The sequence below is a fragment of the Pteropus vampyrus genome, unplaced genomic scaffold (assembly GCF_000151845.1).
Source record: "Pteropus vampyrus isolate Shadow unplaced genomic scaffold, Pvam_2.0 Scaffold42, whole genome shotgun sequence".
NCBI lineage: Eukaryota > Metazoa > Chordata > Mammalia > Chiroptera > Pteropodidae > Pteropus > Pteropus vampyrus.
Genome location: NW_011888823.1, coordinates 5,524,460 through 5,548,835, shown reverse-complemented (window position 1 = coordinate 5,548,835; position 24,376 = coordinate 5,524,460). Strand labels below are relative to the sequence as shown.

The 24,376-nt window shown below is 38.8% G+C and overlaps 1 protein-coding gene across 3 annotated transcripts in view; it reads left to right on the top strand.

Moving 5' to 3' along the window:
* The window catches only part of XRCC5 (X-ray repair cross complementing 5), a 77,199-nt gene extending 54,801 nt beyond the window's left edge, over positions 1–22,398 (top strand). For all 3 annotated transcript variants that reach the window (XM_011358637.2, XM_011358636.2, XM_023529785.1), the window contains exons 17-21: positions 9,276–9,385; positions 11,057–11,153; positions 12,882–12,949; positions 21,319–21,393; positions 22,161–22,398. In XM_011358637.2, the coding sequence (XP_011356939.1) occupies positions 9,276–9,385; positions 11,057–11,153; positions 12,882–12,949; positions 21,319–21,393; positions 22,161–22,175 (365 nt within the window). In that variant the 3' untranslated portion in view covers positions 22,176–22,398. The remainder of the gene's footprint in view (positions 1–9,275; positions 9,386–11,056; positions 11,154–12,881; positions 12,950–21,318; positions 21,394–22,160) is intronic.
* The last annotated feature ends 1,978 nt before the right edge of the window (positions 22,399–24,376 follow it).

The following is a 24,376-nucleotide window of genomic DNA, read 5'->3' as shown; positions in this document are numbered from 1 at the left end:
ACTCTGAGCAAAATGGGAAACCACTGAAGAGTTCTAAGTAGAGGATCATGTGATTGATTTATGTTTTAAAAGGTGCTCTGGCTGCCATGTTGGGAATGGATAATGATTGACATAGGCAGATAAATTAGAAGGCTACTAGTAATCCAAGTGAGATAGGTAGTATTGGAGGTAGTAAGAAGAGGTCAGATTCTTGATATGTTTTGAAAGTAGAATTGACATGTTTTGCTGATGTTTTGAATGTAGAGTATGAGAGAAAGAAACAGGATGACTCCCAAGCTTTTTGGCCTAAGCAACTGGAAGGAATTGTTATTTACTCAGAAGGAAAAGATACAAAGTTGGTTATACCCATCTGAACTTCAGGAAAAAGATTTGGGTTTATAAATATAAATCTGAGAGAAGTCAGCATAGACATGCACTGTAGAGATCTGAGGCTGGATGAAATCCTTGCGTGAGAAGAGGTTTGGGGTCTAGGGCACAGGTGGAGGGGGTAACTAAAATGAATTAGTTCATCCAAGGCAATAAGATGGAAAGCAGAGTATGGGTACAGATGCAGGTGGGTGACCAGTTCGAAGAAGAATTCATGGAGGAGATTGGCATAACCTGAGCGATAAAAGACTGGAGAGGCGAGGGCCTAAAGAAAGACATCTCAAGTGAGGCAACAACGTAAGTAATGGGGTTTCCTGGTGCTGTGGGTGCTAATAGGACTTTCCCCAGAATAAGAGATTTTTGTTACTATTGTTTGCCTCTTGAGTTTACTGTCGATAAGCATTTCTGACCACTTTGTACTCATTTCTAATTCTCTTATAATTTCTAATCATTTTCTAGATCTGTCTCTTCAGTTCCATCCTAACTACCACTATGCCAATTCAGGCTTTCATTACTTTACCATTAGACAGTTATAGCACTCTATATTAATTATCCTCAGAGTTATTCTCATTCAACTCACTATATGTTGGTGCAGATTTAGCTCCTTATAGCGCAGATTTGATTATGGGTCAGCCCATCTTAATTATTCTTCATATCTTTAAAATTAGTGCCCCATTCCAGGCTTTCTACGATCTGGTCCTACCTGCCATTCCAGACCCATCCTCTAGAGGTCCCCTTTGTAATCTCTGTACTCAAAACCAATTGTATTCCTTCTAATACCTTTGTGACATTGGCTTTCCTGCCTCTGTTTGCTCATGATATTCCTTCCACCAGAACGTCTATTCTTTTTTCTCACTCCCAAATCCCATTCTAAAGAGATGCTTGTGATTTAAGAGCTAATATATCTTGGGATACCAATGCCCAGTAGTAGTTTTATTGTAGTATGATTCATTATCAAAAATGCTGCTGCTAGTCTACCATCAGTGGCACAAATACCTCCATCTGTTTTTATATTCTCTGCATACTTCCAGCTAAAGTAATTTTTCATTTGTTTTCATTGTTGATTTTAACAAAGCAGTGCTTGGGAATAATAACAATTTGAAATTTTTGAATTATGGCAAAATTAATTCTCAGGTTCTTTAGAGTACTTCATAAATATTAGCCCTATCAAAGTGTCTATAAATATGTCTATATTTAAGTTTTATAATATTACACAACTTTATTCACAAAATCAGAAAAAAGTAGGGAAAAAAATGAAAAGAAAAAAGAAGGAACTAAGGGGTCCTTAAAGAAAGGTACCATCTAAACACAGGGCATCATTATTTCTCAATTTTTAGAAAGACTTACCACATAGAATATGGTTGTTTTAAAATTTCTGGTACTTGATATTTCCTTGGAAGAATGAGTCCAATTTTTGTGGCATCGTAAAACATCGTATGCCGTCTCCCGCTACTCCATCATCCACAAAAGCGCATTCAACTTGTAAGCCTGCTTCTCTCCTTGCTGAGGTGTCTGACTCATCACACAGTGTATCTCCTACTAATACATGAATTCTACTTCCATTCAATTACCAACTTGTAATTGGATCCCACTCACTGCCAGATTGGTCTCCTGTTCCAGTGTGTTTTTTCTTGGCTGCGCTGTTACTATGGCTCCTTGGTTCCCTCTGCTTACTTCCTGCATTCGTTTGATGACATTCACCCAGGTATTGATGCTAGAGAGATACCATAAAATTGCTACAGTACCAAACACTATGTTGTCTTGTGTTCTGCTTCCTTCCTACTGCCCATCGGAAGAGGATCGAGTCTACATGGTAAGGTTCCGAAGTCTTCTCTGTCACTTGTATTTTAGTGAGCTTCACCAAGTTTCAGAATTCTAGGACCTTAGAAAATTGTGGAGACCCTCTTTCTCTGCCCTCTCTACCTCCACACCCAACACATACTTCCAAGCATATGACATATATGTTACATAAATAAGCCAAAGAAATCACTTTCTTGTTTGATGAGGTCTTCCTTTAGTTTCCTTCTTATGTTAAGCATCATGTCCCAGTTTTGTACTTTTAAGTGCGTTCCTTTCTGGAATTGGGGAAATTAGTTACACTGAACTAGAGTGGATGTTCTTTGGTCTTTAGTTAACCACTATATGCCCTGTAAATATTAATTGATAGCCTTCAGGTTTTATGGGACATGTTCGGTGAGTCCTTATGGTTAAATGGAATGTTTTTAATAAAAGATTTAAAGACCTTAGAATGCCATGGAACCACCCCACTGACCAGGAAACCAAATTTTTCAGCTGACTCAGGAACAGATTTTCTGGTCTTACACTCAGGTTATTTAAGATGAGAAACATTATTCACCCAGAATGGAAAAGACTTGTCATAATATTCTCTTACAAAAAGTAAGCTTACAACCAGTGGGCTAACTGGGTGCCATTTTTTTAGTTTCTCAATTGCTTGCACTATCACCTTTTTTCAAGAGTGAGCTAAGACCAAGAGACCTTCAGTATCATTCTCCCTGTGGCTACAAAGTAGGACTCACAGCACAAATACAAACAAAAATAAAACAAAGATCTCATAGTCTGCAGGAATGGATTCTGACAATAAAGACTTTGCATTTACTCTGCTCCTTATGCCTGGGGTTTTAATTTAACACATCAATGAAAAGGCTGCATTTAAAAAGGGGAGAAAACACCCAGCAGGACTTGCTTTTATTAGTGCAATTTGTAAGAAATTACTGCATTTAATGAGAAAATCGTTAAGCATGAAGAAATGGACTGTTATTGAACTTATGGAGTTTAAATGGTGAGGTTTTAATTGACTTTTTTAGTTATTGGTAAGAAAAATAATAATGATACTAAAACCACCATGACTTTGTACAGTTGAGGTGGTCAGCACTTTATATACCTTAGTTCATTTTCCTGTGCCTCCGGTCATGCATAATATTATGTCTGTGGCATTCTCCTCTATGTGATGTCCACTGACTTTTTATGTTCTTAAAAGGGAGGCAGGCAACTTCTGCCTGCTAGGTGAGGAAGTCTGAGGCTGAGTCTAGTGTAACAGTTTCTAAAAGGATGAAGGACAGGGACGAGGCAAAGAGCAGGGCAGAACTGTGTTTGCTTCACAGACCAGCTTCTTAAATATAAGGTAACATTTGAATGTCTTTTTCAGGTTCTTAAAACTTATACTTTTTCCTTAGCTTTCAATTTCTTTTGTTGGCCACCCAGTGATTTCTTTTTCTCCAGTGAGACTGTTTCATTAAAGACTGCAAAACTAAAAAACAGGAATGCTAGATTAAGGAGCACAAACATTCAGGGCAAATTATTCCTGGGATCTTAGATCTGAACTCTTTTGGAAGTAGAAACAGAAAGGATATTTAAGAAATTAATCAGCATATCTTTTGTCATTTAGAGGAAAAATATTTAGGATACTTTCTTTTGGCACTTATATTTTCAGAAGTACATTTGACTTCTGAAAGGACATGAGCACCATGAGAAGGGTCCAGTCACTTCCAGTTCCTCTGGTTTATCATCACAGTCTGCATACTGTTTGGCAGCTGTTTGCTGTGTTTCACCATATTAAACCTGAAAGAAAAGAAAATGTATGTAGCTCTAAAGATGTTTCAAATGGAAGTGAAAATCATGTTTTTTACATAACTCTTTTTTGTAGAAGTACAGCTTTAAAAAAAGTAAATGGGAAAAGCTTTAAATATGCTTACAAACCTTTCAATAACTTTCAGTTGAATTTTATTGTATCCTACCTCACTGGAAAGAAAGAAAAAAAATCTGTACATTTTATCTTCCCTTATTATTTATTATATTATTACTGTCTCCTGGAACTATCCAGTGGGTTTACAATAATACACTGCGCTGGTGGCCCCTAGATCCACTCCTCACCCTTTCCCTGGGTGCCGATCTGGGGCGGAGTGGGGCAGAGCTGGCTCCTCCAAGTGCATTTCCCAGGCTTCCAAGTCTACAGGCTTCCTACTGGGTTCAGCCAATAGGAGACCTGATGAGACATTGGTAGATAGTAAGGAGGGAAGGCGAAGCCAGGGTATTTCTCTTTCTTCTTTAATGTGTTGGGCAGCATCTCCAGTCTTCCATGGTTTCAGCTCCCTTGGACCAGGACTGTGAACTCTACGGACACCCCCTCTTTCTTCCTTCTTTATTCTTTTCTCTCTTCTCTCTCTTCCCTTCCCTTCTCTTCCTTTTCCATACACTGTCAAGGGATGCTAAGGGCTTCTTGCTGTTCATAATCTCTTGGTTGCAGGACCATTCTCAGTTGGCATTACAGTCTTTCATCACCTGTGTAACAGTTGCCTGCATTAAATATTCAGTGATTTCTGTTCTGGTTGGGCCCTGACTGATACACAGAGCCTCTACCCACAGTGGCCAATTTATATCCTTTAATAAGGTGACATAAGGATGCCTCTTTGTGATCCGTTTCTGTTTTAGTTGCCTATATTAAAACACACTCATTTTCTTATCAGGCAAATGTTTCTCTTAAGTTTCTGGCTTAAAACAGTGATTATAATTTACACGTAGATTTAATTAGTGGCAGACTGGACTATTAGAGTTTTATTTGCTGTTAAATATCATTTATTTTTATTCCCTTAATGACTGACCTGACCATATACTTATTTAAGTGCTTGATTTTTATTGTCAGTTTTTCATTTTGTTTTATAAAGATGCCATTGTCATTGGCTATATAAATCTGTTCTTAACATCTAAAAATGATTTAACTGCTGATAACTGCAAAATGTGCACCTCTTCAGTAAGCAGAATTCACATGAAGCATTGCGATAGTGAGAAGAATTAAATTGGGAAACATCCTGAAGGATGTCTGGCTTCAGCAAAACCACTTGAGATGGCTTTCCAGTCCTTTACACATGGTGTGTGACAGATCAGTGAACCTACTGCTTTTGTGGCTCGGACTGATGGAGGGGAGAAACCCACAATGAATGACTTTCTTTCAGTTTGTTAGAAATATCTTTACAGAGAACAGAGGTGGTAAGTTAGTATAAAGTCAGAAGCCAGCAAGCACAGGTGTTTTGGCACTTGTGACTATGTAGCAAGAAGGGAGGTGATTGGTTTTGTGGGACTTTGGATGGTGCTGAGTGTTTTATCTAGACAGGGAGAACATACATTTCAGATTAAACAAGAAAATTGCCATTTTTCTCTTATATAACATTTCTGAATCTGGGTGATATTTTAATATAACTCTAAAGTACTATTGTTTTGAGACTAATTTTGCATATCAACAATCTGTATTCATGTAAGATGCTGGGTTAATACATAATGCCCATATTTAAAACCTCAAATTCCAGAACAGACATTTTGATTTTGAAGACTCCTTGAGGTAAATGATGGCCCTTGCCTGACTTAGTGTCCTAAGATGAATGGCCCTTCCAATGCCCTTTTTAGATATTAGCTACTAATGAGTATTATTGAGCCTTTGACTAATTCTGAGAAGCATTTTGGTAACTTACTGAGCATTGGGGCTGTGACTTACTGAGTATGAAGACTGACAGGCCGTTCCTTAGCCCTGTGATCGATGTAGAAGCAGAGAAAAGCACTCCGATGCTCAACATTTCCTTTGTGTGGGGCATGGGGGGTAGTCAAAGCATACTCCAGCCAAAGGATATTATTTTTGTCAGGCACTTCTGCATTTTACTTTTATTAAAAGTGGCAGGAAAATAAGAAGTGCCACCAAACTTGGGAAGGGAAGTCTCTTGTCCACACCCCATTTTGATACTCAGTATATTATTAAAAGCATCATCCATCACCGGTATTCGCTAGTGTTAGATCGTTCATTACAATCATTGAACCACAAAATAGTCTAGGTAGAGGGACAGAATTCAGAATCATGGGCCAGATGCACAAACCATGTAACTGATTATTCCTAGAAGGGCAAAATCTGGGTCTTTGTATTCATTGGATTTGTTGGAAGTATGGATATGTTTATCTGTGTTCCTGAGCCTTCTGGAGGAAAGGCTAGAACAGTATAACATGTAAATAAGGAAACCAAATCCAGATAGGCCCACAGATACAAAAGGACTTAATTCTCAAATAGAAACTGGCTATCGACATTCCTACTTCCTTTTCTTTGAATCCTTCTTTCCCATGTTATTGCAAGTGGATTGTTGCCTTTTGCATTTGCTTTATTTTAGCCTCTTGAATATTTTTGTCTGTAAGATGATAACTGTGTGCGTGTGTGTGTGTGTGCGTGTGTGTGTGTGTGTGTGTGTGTGTGTGTGTGTGTGTGTTCCATCATACTTCAAGATAAAATGGGTCAGAAAGCTATGTTTTAGCAAAGCAGTTTGGTGCCTTTGTGGTTGCTACATGGGCTTCTGAGTCTAAGGACTCCCTAAGTTTCAGTTTTTAATCCCTTATGCTCTTTATTATACTCTTTTCCTTGCGGTCTTTATGTAATAATAATATGCAGTATTATTTGTATAATACTTTATAATGCAACAGACAACTCTCCTCTTCAGATCATCTCTTTTCTTAGTATCTTGATGCTGTATCCTCCTGATTTTCATCCATTTCCCTGACTATCCCTTCTTAGGCTCCTTCATAGGCTCCCTTTCCTCCGTCTAGCCTCTACATGTTGTAGTTTCTTAAAGACTTTGTCTTGTACCCTTTTCCCCCATACTTTCTAAGGAGCCAGGCTCTATCCTGCCTCAGGACTGTCACACATATTATTCTTTCTTCTCGTGACTCCCTTCTCTCCCTCCTCTTTATGTCTGATTCTTACTCCTCCCTTTTTCCCCCCGTGTACTCCGATCCATGGACTCCGCATACTGGATCATTTGCTTTTCTTCACACCTTGTACTTTCCCACCTCTATTCTTTCTACTTTTCTCATTTTGTTTTCTGCTGTGTGACAGGCAACTTCTATTTTTCATTGCCCAGCTAAAAAACCATGTTAATTCATGAAGCTTTCTTACAATCACCACAGATTTTTAAAAGTTCAGATCAGTTGATATATTTCCATACCCCTCATGGCACTCTTCACGTTTACCTCCTATTATTTTTCTATGTATGTGTTATAACCTCTGTTAGACTGTGAACTCCTCATAGGCAAGGATCTTATCTTCAACTTAACTGAATCTTCCGCAGAACATATCATAGTGTCTTATATGCAACACTTATACAATAAATATTTACCAGGTTAAATTAATGAAAATGATTACTAAATCAAGCATATAGGAACATTTACATTATAGCTTGCTAAGAGTCCTCATTCTCATTCAAAAGAAATGAGAAACTTGGAATCTCTAGGATATCTGCCATTGACCTAAAAGGCTCTTATTTGTGCCCAGATATATAACTCTGAGTGAACTTTGTGTCAGACTATCTAAGAAAGGAGGCTACTGTAAGCGGTGCAAGAAATATCAAACATTTCTGTTACTTCACCTTTCCAAGCTGAAAAAAAGAGATAGCTTCTATTGCTTTGAGCTTCTGTTGATGGTTTTCTGCTCTGCTTATTAATCAGGGTTGTATTATTTAAAAAGACCCATCCAAATATTCTTTCTCTCCTTTGAATTGTTATTGGATATTAATTTACTGCTGTAGGATACATTGGTAAAGATTTCTGAAATTGCAGGGGAGTGTTTCTTTAATCCCTCACGTCTGTTAAGTACCTTATTATAATGGAGTTCATAATCTCCTAGTTGGTAGAAGAGATGAAATGGTTACTGGGGATATTTTCTCTTGCTGCAAAATTATTATATTAGAAAACACTTCATCCAGTTTTTTAATCCTTTCCACGTGCTTCAAGATCCTTAGGAAATAAGTTGGTGGCACTGTCAGGTCACTGCGATTCAATTAGTAGCCTTTATAGGTGAGCCTTGAAAGTAGTTTTCATTAATATTGTGTACACACATTCATAACCATTAGAATGCTCAGATGAGGTCATGATTATGGCAAACATATGATCTTAGAATATCTTTATCATTCAGCATAAATTGCTGAACAGCCAGCTGGTAAGTGGTTTCAGGGGACAGGTGAGAGTGAACCTTTAGGCCATGAAGGTGTATATCCCCTTGGTTTATTCCTCTAAACACATCGCGAGGGTCAGTTTTGATCTGCTCAGCAACTTCAGTTCCATGGTGACTTTATGTCCCTATTTTCCTTTGCTTTTTTTCATACTGAAGAATTGTTTGTGAGGCAGCCTCAAGTTGCAGTCCATCTTGGAAAATGATAACATTATTAATGTATTTTCTTTTTCTGGATCATTTATAACATTGCTGGTTGACAGTTATTGTTTATTAAGTATCCATGGCTTGTAGAGAACGTTTGGTTCAGCTGAGGGCAGAAGATATGTAGCAATGACTTCCCATTCTAAAGGATTATTATGAAATTAAAATAAGGCTGGTCTTTCCTAACTTGGCCTAGGAATGATATAAGATAGACTATCCCTGGCTCATTATTTTTCACTGTCTTGCAATGTTTGATATTTACCCTGAGTGGAATTAGGGGAAGGACTAGAGCTTCTGTTTTCTATGACTACATCAGTATAGGCAGTTGTGAATTACCCAAATGAAATGACCCCTAAATTCGGGGGAGCGGGGGAGGGTAAAAGGCAACAACAACAACAATTAAAAAAACTCCTAATAACTTAGTATTTGTAATACCAAATGGAACATTTAGCTATAATTCTAAGCATGTTAGAAATTAAATTTTATTCAGTAAGTACTACCCACACTTTTTAAATATAGACTTTTGGAATAAGCATTTTGCATCTCGATCCCGCCACCCCTCCACTCCCACAAAAAGAAGTTTGGCTTTTGTGCATACTGACCATGAGGCTTTTGAACCATAATACATACCAATAGGCACACAGAAGAATATATTCTCTGTAACATGCATCACTCAAATAGAGAAAAATTAATTTATTATCTTGTGTTCTAGTGAGTCACCAGCTAATAAATCACATTGAACAGTTTTTGGATACTAACGAAATACCGTATTTTATGAAGACCATGGACTGCATCAAAGCCTTCCGGGAAGAAGCCATTCAGGTAAGGCTATCCTAGCCTCTTCCTAAACGGTTTAGCCAGCACCACAGGGGAGAGACATGCAGCATCCCACGAATAAGCCTGGGCTTTGAAATAATCATTCTCACTGTGAATAGCAATGTATGCCAAGAGAAGTAGAAATGACTAACTCATCTTACTATCAGTGTCATACCTGAGAGAGAATAAAGATGGGTGAGTCGGTAGAGTGTTTTATCCCTGGGAGTTAGCTTTTTATTATACTGTAGCCTGGCTGTATGGTTCCTATTAGAGAACCAAGGAAATTTCCATTGTAACCTCTGATAATCCAGTAATCATTTTAAAGGATGGGCCAACTCTTTTAAGGAAATTAATGGAAAATATATATTGGCGTAGTTATTGAGAAGGATTTTCTAAAGACAAGAGTAAGAATCTGAATACAGGGGCTGGGAGTGGGGTAGGAGTGGACACTGAAAATTACTCAGCACCTCTACCCTACGTTTTGTGTGGGCTTTTTGTTGATTTTATTAGAAATGTTTAGAAAACACTTCCAAAAACCCTCCAAACTTTAGGCAAGAGTTTGCAAGTTTAAATCAGAAACCGTATTTTTTAAGTAGGCATAGTTGTGGGATATGTTAGTTCTTATGTGGGTTCTTATTAAATATTTGCTGAATTAATGAGCAAATTAATTCTTAAATTGTTTAGGTACTATAAAGAATGATAAAAAAATGAAAAAATGGTTAGAATAGAATAAGAGATTCAGATGTAGATGACCCCAGTTCCCTACAGATAAAAGACAAAATTTTGGCAAAGTATAAGACAAGGATGACTCAGGTGGAGAAAAATTTGGTTAGATGAAAACAGTGGAAACATATTGTTTTTTAAGTAAACCCCCCACCCCCACCCCGCTGCCGCCCCAGGGCTAGATGGAGTATCTGATAGCACTTCCTTGTACTGTCCCCACCACATGTCCTTAAAGGTACCAGGTGATTAGATTTCTTTAAAAAACAAAAAAAAAAAGAGAGAGAGGAGGATCAAAAGAAACTTTAGAACGGAATTAATCTTAATGTATAGACCTTTCTAACTATAAAACTTTTTTAAAAAAAGCTGTTTTATGGAACAGTTGGGAAAATGTGAATACTGAGTGGGTTTTTGCTCCTATTCAGGAATTATTATTAATTTTTATGAGTATTTTTTTCTTAAATTTCTATATGTTTTAGATATTGCTTATTGAAATATTTATAGATGAAATAAGATGACGAAAATTCGCTTCCAAACAACCCAAGGGTTGTGGGAGAAGGTAGGGGTGTAGATGAAACAAGACTGGCCAAGTTGATAATTGTCGAAGTTGTGTGATGGGTCCATGAGTGTTCAATGAATTATTCTTTCTTTTTGTTTGAATATGTCTATATTAAAAGTTAAAAAACAAAGTACCCAGCCACCAAAAAACTGTGTGGCTCTGGGAAGTTCTCTACCTTCCTTCCACGGGTAAAGGAGTTCAGATTCCCAGCAAACAAATCTGAAATTTGAAATGTCAGTTTCCCATTTACCAAAGAACATTATGTAAATAGATAGATGCATTTTTAAAATTTTTATAAATGGTGGATTCAGTGTATGTAGTACTTCAGTCTGGGGATGACTTTATTTTTGTATGTGCTCTGACTTGCCACCTCCTCTACCCCCACGTTGCCACCACAGTTTTCCGAAGAGCAGCGCTTTAACAATTTCCTGAAAGCCCTTCGAGAGAAAGTAGAAATTAAACAATTAAATCATTTCTGGGAAATCGTCGTTCAGGGTAAGCTGTCATCTTCTCCAAATATTTATGCCATTTTTTTATAAATATAAACTCTAAGTATAAATTATATCATGTGATGACTTTCTGTGTGGATTTAGGAAATTCTCAGGATTCAGTTAACTAAAAATAAGCATAAATACAAAGTGATAAATAATAAGTAAACGTATAAGTCCCATCTTAAACTCTAGGTAACATGACCTGTTTCCAAGATTGCACTTTTCTATTTATTGAGAGAAGTTGTGTGGGCAAAATTGCCCCCTTTCTCAGATTCATAGACACTTTCAGCCCTGCTGGATCCATAGCACTTTCATCGACCTCGCCCATATTTTGCTCTCCTGTTACCTTTTATTTCCCTGTTCTTGGGCTTTTCTTATCAGCAGACCAGCATCTTCATGTACCAAAATCACTCAGTTCCTCACTGACCACAGTGACCAACACAAATTAAACCTAGAAAGAAGGCAGCCACACACTCTTTAAACTTTAGGCTTGATGTTTGATTTTCTTCATTGCTCTTTGCCCATTTTTTAAAACCTGACTTGATTTTCTCTTAGAACCCAAGTATAAGATATTACATCATAAAAATAGATACTAGAAAAACAACAATGTTGAAAGTGTGAAACTTCTCGCTTGAAGCAGAGCCCCCAAATTAATTTCGACCTGTGTCTTTCTGTGCAAATTCCGTGTAAAGGAGTTCTATACCTATCCGTCCGACTTCCAATGGGCAGCTTTTCCTCACACAGGCAACCATTTCTCTGACAGTTAATTTTTCATCCCTTTAACACCGGGGAGCAAAAGCAATTAGAATAGGTGGTGAGTGGGGCTTACTCAAATCACTCTCATGTCTCTGCTGCCAACCAAGTAGATGAAAGAGATTGGTTTTGGTATTTATTGAATGCCTCTAGCATATTGTTTGCTGAAAAGAAATTTACAGGACATACACAAGATATGTATTTTCTGAGAGTTAATATCCCATTGAGAGAATACACATCACTTGTGCCATTTCTAGGTGCAAATGGATGTTAAATGGATGTGCCTTCCTGAAAGTGTTTCACACATCAGATGTTTGAGGCAGGAGAAAATCTTAGGAAGAAGAAAAAACTAAAGAGTGATTTTCTATCCTTAATTTGCTCTCACTAAGCTAAAATTGCATGTTAAATGATAGGCATGGCCATGGTAAGAGCATGTTTCCTCCTGACCTTAGCCTTCTCGCCATTCCATCAATAGCAAGTAATACTACTAGAAGTCATTCTGTTATTTATTTACTGAGCTGCTGCTGCGTATTACATTGAGAGGAATATAAAGGTGAATAAAACCTCATCCCTGCCTTAGAAAAAGGTGTATAGTACTGTTAGGAGAGATAAAATTTATACAAATAGTCATGCAGGATAAGATATGATGAGAGCCATTTCAAAGAGATAAATAAAGTGATCAGAGAATTCTAAAGGAGAGAGTATTTCTACCTGGATTTAGTCAAGGAAGACTTCATGGAGCAGGTAGCATTTGAGAAGTGGCCTTTATTTTACACAAGCAAAAATAGGAGAAAGGATAATGTAAAATGGAAGGAACAATGTGAGTTAAGTACCTTTAGAGTTTGATATTTCTTATAGGGAAGAGCACCTTTATAGTTTTAAAAATCTCCAGTGCAAAATGGAAGGAGGTATGGTGGAAAGGAGGGTGGAACTGGGGTTAATTCTGTCCTTGGATTTTACTCTGTGAATTATTTTTTAGATGGAATTACTCTGATCACCAAAGATGAAGCCTCTGGAAGTTCTGTCACAGATGAAGAAGCCAAAAAGGTATTGATAAGTCTCTGTCTTCAGATGTGTCTGTCATTGCAGTGGATATCATTGTCTTGATGCCCATTCTTACTTGAAGAAGTCAAATTTTAAGGGTAACTAAAATTAATATACCCATTTTTACTCAACCAACAGGCAAATTGCTTCAGCTGCAGCATCCTTATGGGAGAAATTATAATTTCACTCAGTTTTCCATAGACTGTGGTATGTTTCCAGAGCTCATACGTGATCCCAGCTTCAGTAGCTCCGGAGTCCAAGCTTAGCCTGGACCATAGGGTCTAGGCTATGAAATCCCTTTAGCCCAGGGATTCTCACCCTGGCCACACAGTAGTCACCTGGGAGCTGTTTTGTTTTTAAAAAAGTGCTGATGACCGGGCCCCTCCCCCAAGCTACTGTTTATCTGAGATGGGTCCTAGGCATGGTTTTGAATTTTGAAAGCCCCCGTGGTCATTGTAATTTGCAGCAAGGTAGAGAACACTAGTATTCTAGCATAAGGCACATCCACGTGTTTTCAGTAAGTAGAAGACCCCGTGTACGCAAACCCCGTGCACTTGGATTGACACAGGCCATTTGGCCAGTGTCTCCCTGTTGTTTGGTATAGGAATACTGAATCTGATTTAGCTGTGAGTCAAATGCATGTGGCTATTTAGCTCAGTAATCCTTTATTATACCTCAGGTTTTTGATGACATTTTAATGAAATTAAATTGAATAGCTCAAAAGTAGATGGTTCATAACATTAAGTTTCAGTTAGTCACTGACTGATCCAGTCCTGCTAGCACAGCACTTGGCAGCTGTCAGGTATGTACTAAGCTAAGCCTCTGCTATATGCTAGACACTGTGTTGGATGATAAGACAGCACCCCAGTCCTCTAGAAACTCAGTTACAAGGTTGCATAGGAGGGAGTGAGACTCGAAAAATAACTACACACAGTAAGGGAGAGGTCGGTCTGAAGTGGCAGAACAGGAATCTTAAAGGAATGGCCAGAAGAGGGCTGGAAATGTTCATCATATGGCTAAATTCAGGCCAAATTAAAATGCCTTGAATTTTTATAAAGTCATTTGGCAGAGACAATAATGTTGTTTGGGAGAGTAGTCAGAATATACAATAATTTTTATTAAGTACTGTGCCTGGCAAAAGCATTTTTTAAAATAGATATGGTCTTTGCTTTCAGAAAGTAATACCTTGTAACTTTAGCAGCATAGATGCTGATTATTGTCTCAGAAGGGGTTGAGAGGGAGAGAGAGAGAGAGAGAAAGAGTTTAGATTGATTTATTTTAAGAACTTGGCTCACACAATTGTGTAGGCTGGCGCATCTGAAAGTTGTAGGGCAGGTCAGCAAGCTGGAAACTCAAGCAGGATTTCTGTGTTACAGTCTTGAGGCAGATTTCCTTTGGATGAGAACCGATTAGATGAGGGCTAGCAACATTATTGAGGGTAATCTTTACTTAATGTTAGCTGATTATAAAAGTTAATCACATCTACAAAATACCTTCACAGCAACATTGAGACTGGTGTTTGAAGCAGTAACTGGGTACCATAACTTACCTAAGTTGACACATAAAATTAATCATCAATATGGTAAAGGCTTATCAGTTTTTGCTAAACAAGTAAAATTAGTCAAGACAAATAATTTTAGTCATTGTTGTATTAAAATAATATCTGTTATCTAGATGAGAGTTGAGTACATATTACGGTTTTTGGAGGAAGAGGGGAGCAGTGATCTTAAAAAGGTAGTTTTCTTCACAGCAGTACATTTAACCAAAGGTGTCACAGCTAAGTGAATGCAGAATATTAGAGAGGAAAGAAATCGAAGAAGGGATAATATGCTTCTTGCAGACAGTCTGAGGTTTGTTCTTTGTTGCATGTGTGGTATCTTCTTTGAAATTTAAGGGCACAGAGCTTTTCCAAAAGGAATTTTATTGTCTGATAATTAAGCTGTGGAGAGGAATTTCAGTTAATGATTACATATGGGGTGGTGTCCTTACGTGATTCTACTATCAGCAGAACTGATTTCAGTTGGTTGTAATTTAAGACAGTTCTGAAAACTTCTCCATCTTCAAATAAAGAAGAAACAGTAAACACAGTAGAGCCTATGGTTCTGCCTCACATGTGCATGCTGTCATGTCTGACTTGCAAGATTATGCTTTTACGTCTCCTTCAGTATCACATGAATCCTTTGTTTTGTTTTTCAGAGTAAAGACTTAATCCTTTGTATTAAAAACGTTTTTAAATGGCACCTGTTGATATTTGGGGAGACGTGTAGAAGAGATTGCACATTTACAGATGGTAATGGGGAGAATTACCTAGAGAGATTCTGGCTCATGGAAGCTGATTCCTTGTGGTTTTAATAGGAGAGACACGCTTCAGCTATTTCTCTTGGCCAAGTTAGGGAAGCATAATCACTTTTGATCATGTGTTTAAAAAGTCATTTACATTGCCTTCAAAACAAGTGTTACATTTTGTCACTTCTCAAATAATCAATTAAGGAAACTTGACTATAATCAGAGAGATTGAAGAACAATCTTCATGGTGCTCTTAAACTCTTTTCAAGATATTTACAAGTTATTTAAAGTTGACAAGCTATCAAATTCTTGCTATAAAATGTTGATGATTTGAAGGGAAATAATTATCCAGGGATGTCCATTTGAAGTGAAAACTGAATCTTAACTTTATACTTGCAAATCTTAAGGAGTGCCATTCCCCCCACTGTATTCTAGAAATGTGTGGATTTTTTGACTCTTTGACAAATATAGGTAAGTCAGCCCTGCTGCAGAAATAGAAAGTTTTTCCATCACATAAATTTAGATACAAATAGTCATTTTCTTTTAAGCGTACTGATACCTCTCATTTCATTTTGAAGCCTGGAATAGCTCTTACCCCTTTTATGTTCATTTTTATTGTCATTATAACCTGTCAATTCTTAACTTTTTCCATTTTCTACTTGCTATTCTTAGACATGGCATTAACATTTGATGTTTGGTAAAGTCTTTGTGTAGCTCTTGTGTACCTTCCATCCATCACTTCATTCTCAAAGCATGGTGTGGACAGAATTGTGGCTGTGCATCCTGGCACATTCCAGGAGCACCTGGGCTTTAGCCCTTGGCCACAAGACCTGGACTTGTGGAAGATCAGGATAGACTGGTCCTCCACTTGAAGTTTATCTTTGTTATCAAAAACCTTTTTTTTCCTTTTTTACGTTTCTTCTTGCTAACCTGTGTTATAGTTAGGACAGTGGTTCTCAACCAGGAGATTTTGCTCCCTAGACGGCATTTGGCAGTCTGGAGACGTGATTGGTGGTTGCGGCAGGGGCATGCTGCTGACCCCTACTGAGCAAAGGCCAAGAGTGATTGGAAACACCCTGCAGAGCACGGGGCATCCCCCAAACAAATAATTATCTGGCCCAGCGTTGATAATGGCGCTGCCGAAAAGCACTGGATTAGAAGAACCTATACAAGCCAGATACTTAACTGAGGCAGAGAACATTGGCTTATGTTGAAAAGAATTGTATTCAGCTGGAAAGAATCCTGATGACCTCCTTACTGAGTTTTTATTTTTAAAACTGAAAGCTTACAAGGAAGCCTGTTATGTAAAACGGATAAAGGTGGCACTCCTCAGCTGATGGACAGTGGACGTGGCAGATGGGGAGTACCCATGCCCAGGGGACTCGGAGGACCTCACAGAGCAGAACCTGAAAAATACCGATCTAGTGCAAACTTCTTATTTTATAGATGAAAAACTTAGTGCCTTGAGAAGTAAAATGACCTGTCTGAGGCCTCATAGTAAGCCATTGGCCAGGAAACCAATTGTAGGCCGACCTCCTACATTCTTTTAACTCTGTATTAAGAACACGCTGGGGACAGAGGATTTATCCCCATGGCTTTGGAGTATTGTTTCTCATGGGATTCTAAGAGGCTGAGCTATGCCTAAACATTTGATCCACGCTCTTTGCGGGAGAAATCATCTTTTTAACACTAATCTTTCTTGTAGCAGCCTATGTTAGTTTTCTTTGTTATTGTTGACATTGATTCTCCAGCTTAATGTCATATGTGCTCAGAGCTTAGCCATCTGGTCATTTTACAGATGCTATCTAGAGAGGTGAAGTTGATTTGCTCAGTGTCTTACAACAAGTTCTTGGCCAGTAGGACTGACCGGAATCCAGACCCTTGGACTCCTACTATAGTCAGATTTGGCCCCACCTCTCCATGCCCCCACCTTAGAATGCCACCTGCCACATCTACATAAAGAAAAGATTCTCACACCCCCTCTTTCAAGAGTATGCTCGTTTTTGTGTGAGAGATCACCAAAGTCTTGTGAAGGATTATAAGATCGGAATTAAGAATCATTTCCTGAGAACAGTGGTCTCTAGCTGCTGGCCCTTGATGGACCCCAGGATATTTTCCTTTGTTCTTTTCCACTTTCCTTTCCTGGCTTAAATCTCTGGTGTCTTTGTTCTATATGCTAGTCTAAGAAAAGCAGTAATGAAAATGTCACAGTGTTACCTTAACTTTTGTTTAGACCTTGATACTTTTAAGATATAATTTTTAAATCTTTATTGAAGTTGAGAATACATACAGTAAATACAAAAATCTTAAATGTGCAACCTGATGAATTCTTACACATTCATATATCTTGATGCCTAGCTCCCAGATCAAAATATAGAATATTCTCATCACCCCATAGGCTCCCTTGTACCTTCCCAGGCATAATTCCCCTATCCCCCAAGGTAACCACTGTTCCAACATTTGTCACTTGAGAATAGTTTTGCCTGTTCTTAACCTTCTTATAATTGGAATTAGGCCTTTTATGTTTCATTTATATTGTCAAGAATTGTTCATTATTTATAGCTTTGTAGTATTCCCTTCTATGGTTATACCACAATTTACTTATCTGTTCTCCTGTTGATGGACACTTGATTGTTTCCAAACTGGCAGTTATGAAGAAAAATGCTATGGATATTCTTGTACATATTATTTGGTGGACATATGTTGGGTATATTCTTAGGAACTGGAACATAAAACCTACAGCATCAGAAAAAATTTTTGCATACTTTATTTCATCTGAAACTCAGTACAACTCCATGAGATAGATAGGGTAAGAAGTAATATTCCCATTTTATTTGTGAGGAAAATTTGTTATGGAAAAGTTAAGTAGCCAGTGCCCAGGGTTACTGAGGAACTGACAGAGCTAAGGTTATGGCTCTATTCTTCCATACTAGGTTGCAGGATTTCTCTGTTGCACTCTACTGCTTTTATAGCATGAAATAACTACCGGGGGCTTTATTTTAGCAGAATATATACAAGTGGACTTTTATTCTTTCTGGTGCTTTTATACATCTGGATTATGGGCGATTTTTTTGGACTTGCTTGATGGTGTTTGAATCAGCCCAGCCGAAGCCATGTGCTTTTAATTTGGGGATCGGTAAGGTTCTGAGCACAAGCTGAATGTTTCTAGTTTTATGGAGGGAAAGGACTGGAAATTTTATACAGATGTTATTGATTCCATTTCTCAGCTTATGGCCAGGATTGCATTGAATTTATCCATTCTCTTAAGATCTCCAAGTAAAGAGGCTCTTTCTCGGTACCCCATGTAAGTGACGGTGGTCCGAGGGAGGAGAAGTGCGTTACACCAGTGCCCTTTCTATTTATTCTCTACTTCTTCAGCATATTGCAGAGGTAAGACACACGCAAAAAATTATGAGACTAGACTCCTCCCTTTTTCTGATGTTTTCAGAGAATCTGTTGGGATTATTGAGAAAGCAGGCCAATTACTGAACTCTCTGCTATATCTCTAGCTTCCCTGTCACTGCACAGCTTGGAAATTACTTGCAGTTAAAAACTCTGATGATGAGGAGTGATGTGTATAAGAGCTCAGTCTTGCCTGGGGGCTTTGGGAAAGATTGTGGATGGCAGCCCAGCTTTTAACCGTAATTTGCTTACGCAGAAATGTTGAGCAGATCTATCAGGAAAATCAGTTGCAGATGTTCAGCACTTGATGGAAACGACAGATTGTTTGCTGCTGCTCCTCAGTTCCTAGGAGTTAGGTCTGGTCTCAGAGATGTGCCATTTGTGTTTAATTGTATATACCGTGGTCGATCTGTGCAGGCGGTCCTATCTTAATTTATCCTGTCATTGCAGTATGAAAGGGGCTTTGCAGGTGGGGAGGGAACGGGAATTGGAGCTTTTAGAACCATGTGCCAAAAAAACATGAGAGATTTTCTAGACTCATCAGTAAGTACCTACCGTGTATCAGGTTACTAAAGGGTGATCAAAGATGAGTGCGCTGTAGAACCTTTTGGCCCACAGAGTTTGTGTTTGGAAAGGGCTGGCCGTTCTTGGCCCCAGTGAGGTTTATGACAGCTCTACTCTTTATTTTCTTCACCCCAAATGGATGTCTTATTCTTAGCTGTGTGTTTCTGATATAGGGAAAATCATGTGGAGATTAATGATAATGAGAAGAGAAACAAAATAAAAATTATTTTTTAACAGTAATAATTACGAGAATCATAAATAAAGATCAATTTGGGAATCTTAGATAGAGCAGTTTAACCTTTAGACATAAACCATATGCAAATACATATGTGGCTTTCTTATTTATCTGTATTTGGTCCTCAGATATCTTTATTAATAATCTACCAGAATAAATAAAATTAATGATATAGAAGCTGCATTACAGTTCTGTTCCAGACTGTACCACCATTGGTGGCATTTTCTGCCTCTTACACCATTGAGTCCCAGCACTGAACAGTCCAGTTTTGGGTGGTCAAAAGGCTATAGAAATATCCACAAATGCTTTAGAAAAAGACAGATTCCCAACCTCTCGGTCATGCTTGAAGATGATGAGTGGGGAGGTGGCTTTTGGCTGAGGGGTGAAAAGTCAGGAGAGAGTTCGTGTCTACAGGGAACCATCATGGCCACATGCACAGTGCTAACGAAGCATCGTCCAGTTCTGCACAGACGGTTGCCGCTGTTGCCATTCTGCTAACTCTGTGTGTTAGCACAATTAGGAAGGATGTGCAGTGCTTCAAGTCCTCTGAGTTGTAAATACAGCACAAAGACTGCTTGTCGTAGCCTTGCTACACACAGCCTAATGCTTAAAGGGTGACGTTGGTTTTGATTTGTTAGACATATTTCAGTGTGTTTATGTTTTAGTTTTAGAGGCCTCGATTGTGTCCGTTGTACCACAAATATAACATGAATGTATAGAGAAAGCAGTTCTTGCATGTTTTCATGTTGAGAAAGTGAGAAAAGTGTAACTACACTTTTCCCCTTAGGTGGAGGCAGCTGCAGGAGAGCAGAAGTGGGCTGGCTGGCGGGTGCACTCACCGCAGGCGTGCTCCATGCACACTGACCCCGAGGAGCGCCAGCGGGGGGAGAGAGGCATGCTCCACCTTCCACTTCTCCTTTTAAAAACACTCACTCCTGTAGAACCATCTCTGCCACCATTTTCAGTACTCATGCTACCAGAAGATCACTTCTGGTATTAGGATAGATAAGTGGTTGACAAAACCTAGCTCTTAGACGTAGTTACCACATGTCTTGACGAAAAAGAGTCCCCACCGCTGTCTCTTGAAGGGACAGGATGGAGAGCAGGAGTGTTCAGATGGTTTTCAAGGGCACTCACTACCCTTTTAAAATCTGAGTTTCACTCCTCAATCCTTGCAGATTTTAGTTCAGGCCCTTGCTCTTTTATGTGTCTGCCTTTTAGAAGCTCCAGATCTGGAACATTGCTGCTGAACAGAAGCGAACACTAGAAGTTTTCTCATCCACCTTTCTGTTTTCAAACCATTTCTAACACAAACTGAAGGATTTACAGAAAGGAATTGAACAACCTCCCAAGCTCACCCATTTTTTGTTTCACATCATTTACAAGAAGTTCTTCCTTTGATCTCTTCTGTGCACAGTGGAGTTGAAGAATGGATGATAATAATCTTTAAGCTCAGACCCTTGATTCTTGCACTCCCTTCAGAAGAGACCAAGACTTGCTGGTTTGGGGAGTTTGGTTCTTTTCCTAACGCTGATGAGCCCATGTGTTTCCTGTGGAAGCACAAATGGGAATATCAGGTATCATCAGTGCTCGACGTAGGCCCCTTTACATTGTCACTACCTTGGCGAGCCATGTCATTTCCTGCCTCTTCACAAGAACTTTCTCTGTGACTAGGTAGTGTGGACTACTCAACTTCAAAATTAGTCTTTTTGTCCAAAGACAAATGAAGGAGCAGATGTGAAGATGTTTCTTTTGGGCCATTTGTAGTGAGACTTTGCTAAGCAGATCTTCTTAGATTTGCCTGTTACAGTGCTAGCAGTTTGTTCCTTCATCAGAAGAGAGGAAAATGTTCTTTTGGTATTCATGACCAACTTTATATTCACAGTTTCTGGCCCCCAAAGAAAATCCCAGTGAAGACACAGCAGCCGTATTTGAAGAAGGTGGCGATGTGGATGATTTAGTAAGTACTTTTAACATATACTAGCTGTTCTAATGATTGAAGTCATCTGAGCTTTAAACATAGCATGAAGGCTGCTTATCATAGACTTGTTTCTTATTTGTGTTTTATTTCTAACACACCAGAAGCTCTCTACACTATTATTTATTGCCATTATATATTTAATCAGATAGGTGACTTCATAATGGAAATTTCTGTACTTAGTGGTTTTAGTTATATGTTCATTCAGTTTAATCCTCTTCTTTGAAGGACTAAAGAACTGGGGAGGCTATTCCTATAAGTAGTAAAATGTCTTAATTTACTGAAGTTGTTCTTAACAAAATAAGCAATAACAACATGTGATTTGTGTGGGTTGACAAATAAAAACAGCCTTTAAAAAGCCTCATTCCTAAATGTTCTCAGTTAACGTAAGCAGCAGAGGCTTACAGGCATTTGAGGATTTCTGTACCTCATCACACTGCGTCCGGGTGCCTGGGAGGCAGTGTGGAAGTGTTGGCCTTTACATCCATCTTTCGTGTGTGGAAACTTTCTACCTTTAAGCCTCACATGACAGCTGTCCAGTAAAAACTTTCAGCCTTTTGTGGAAAAGTTCTTAGTATTGGAGTGAGGTGATACTTGTTATTTAACTCCTTAAATAGCAATGAGTAAGTGTGCAAGTACGTGCATACTATCAATGAAGAGAGCTATTGTCATTAAACTCTTTCTCACCAGGGAAGCAGTGTTCTGAAGTTGTCCTGGTTCCTTTCTAAATGTATTGTTCCTGTTAACAGCTGGACCTGATCTAGGTCCTGGATGTGTGGGGAGTCTGCAAGCCTTGTCATCACTGTCGTGCTGGGAGCTCTACACAGAACCTAGAGGAAGCCATTCACGGGGACAGGAAGGTCTGGTGATGGTCCCTGCAGGTTACATGGAAGTGAATCACCTAATTCTCTGTGTAGTAAATATATGCATATATAAGGGATATTTAGATCTCATACAAGTTTATAAAGAGACATTGTTATTTTCTGATCGGTGTATTATTTCTCTTGTGGTCTTATTGATCTTCGTACGTAACTCACGTGCTTTGAAGTTTCTGGAAAATGGATTTCCTCCTCACCTGGTATCTTGGTGAGGATTGCAGCCCTCATGGAGTTATCTCACCCAGCACTGTGGCATGGTCACTGGTGAGTTTCTCAGTCCTCCCCAGGTGTTGTCCTTTGCCCGATCATCTCACAGCCGTCACTGCTTATGCTGATCACGCAATGGCATTTGTTCCCTATCAACAGAAAGCTGGGTTTGGAGACTCTTGGGTGAGGTCTGGCCCGTTATTCTTTTTATTTAAGCCTTTTAGTCACGCATTACTTTGTCTTTATATGCCTGTAGGTGGGAAATTAAGGAAATTAAGCAGGGTGGAAGGGGGAGCATGGCCTTCCTGCACGTACCCATTTTAAGCAGTGAGTTATGGTGTCCTCATAAAGATGCTCTTTTGGCCCAGCTTCTGGCATACTAGCGAACCCTGAAAAAACAAAAACTTGCCACCAGTAATTAGGATTTTATCATTTCATTATTCGACTTTCGGGTCTCGTGAGAGAAAGTTTGGTCGTGTTAAAACACTTTTTAATTTCCCAGTCTTTCCCAACTCCACCTAAGTGTCCTTTCCTTTTTCTCTGTATGATGTTTTTTTTGTTTTTTTTTTTTTTTACCTAAAAGAAGAAATAGCAAAGCATTATTTTGTTTTCCTGACCTCATTTCTTCCCAGAATTCTAACTCCTCTTTCCTTTTTGTCACAAACTTTGTGGTACACAATCTCCCATATCCTCACCACCCCTATAAGTGGTCATTGACTCACTTCAATTTGCAGACATAACGTTAAAGGCACAAATGACTCGCTCCTCCTGCGGATCACTGCTCATTACTAATCGTCTGCAAGAGAACGCTTCAGTGCTTTGCTGAGAATTAAAGACCCTCTGTGCATTGATTGAAATGGATCTCCACAACAGAACATCATTCAGTCAGCTGAGGGGAGAGAGGGAGGAGTGGCTTACTCGGGGCCTCTGGGACACCCCGTGATACTGTGCAAACTCGAGTCAATCTTGACATAGAGGTGCCCGTTTAAAGCAACCCCAGCGATGCCATGTCTTACTGTCCAGTTGGAGAGTTACATCCCAGGATATGTGTGTGACTTGGATGAAACTGAGACATTTCATAGAATTAACAAGAAAAACTTTGTTCTCAAAATTCCACATTATTCTCATCAGCTCCTCCTGGCAGTATGAATCAGTTCTGTGAGCATGGCCTCAGAAGCATCCCTTGTTGTTGGCAATTGGTGGAATTTCCTCTTGGAAATAATCTTTCTGTCAAACCAAGTAACAAACCAGGAAATGTTTGAATTAAGTTAGTCCTTTAGATCTTCTGATATTTTTTGATTTATGATGCAGGCAGTGGGTTATTTTTGCTTCCCTAAGCACATTTTTACCTAAATTATCTGAATACCTGAAGGAAGAAATCAGTTTAACAGGCTAGAATGAGAAAGGGTTAAATTAGCCATGTAATTTCTAAATCCGTTTCATGTAGGCAGTGTGTACGTGCTGTGTAGACTTGGTCAGAGCATACTGTTCTGAGTAGAGGTATCGTTTTTTTTTAAATCGTGTAAACGTATTGGGATGACGTGGATTAATAAGAATATATAGGTTTCAAGTGTACAATTCTATAATACACCATCTGTATATTGCATTGTGTGTTCACCACCCAAAGTCAAGTCTCCTTCCGTCACCATATATTTGACCCCCTTTATCCTCTTCTACCTCCCCTCCCCCTTCCTTCTGGTAACCACCATACAGTTGTCTGTGTCTGCGAGTGTTTGTCTTGTTTGATTGTTTGTTTGTTGCTTTCTGTTTTATATTCCACATATGAGTGAAATCATATGGTTCTTGATTTTTTCCATCTTGGGGGCATCATGTTTTGAATGAACACATCCAAAGTCCCCTTGCCCTGAGATGAGATTTGC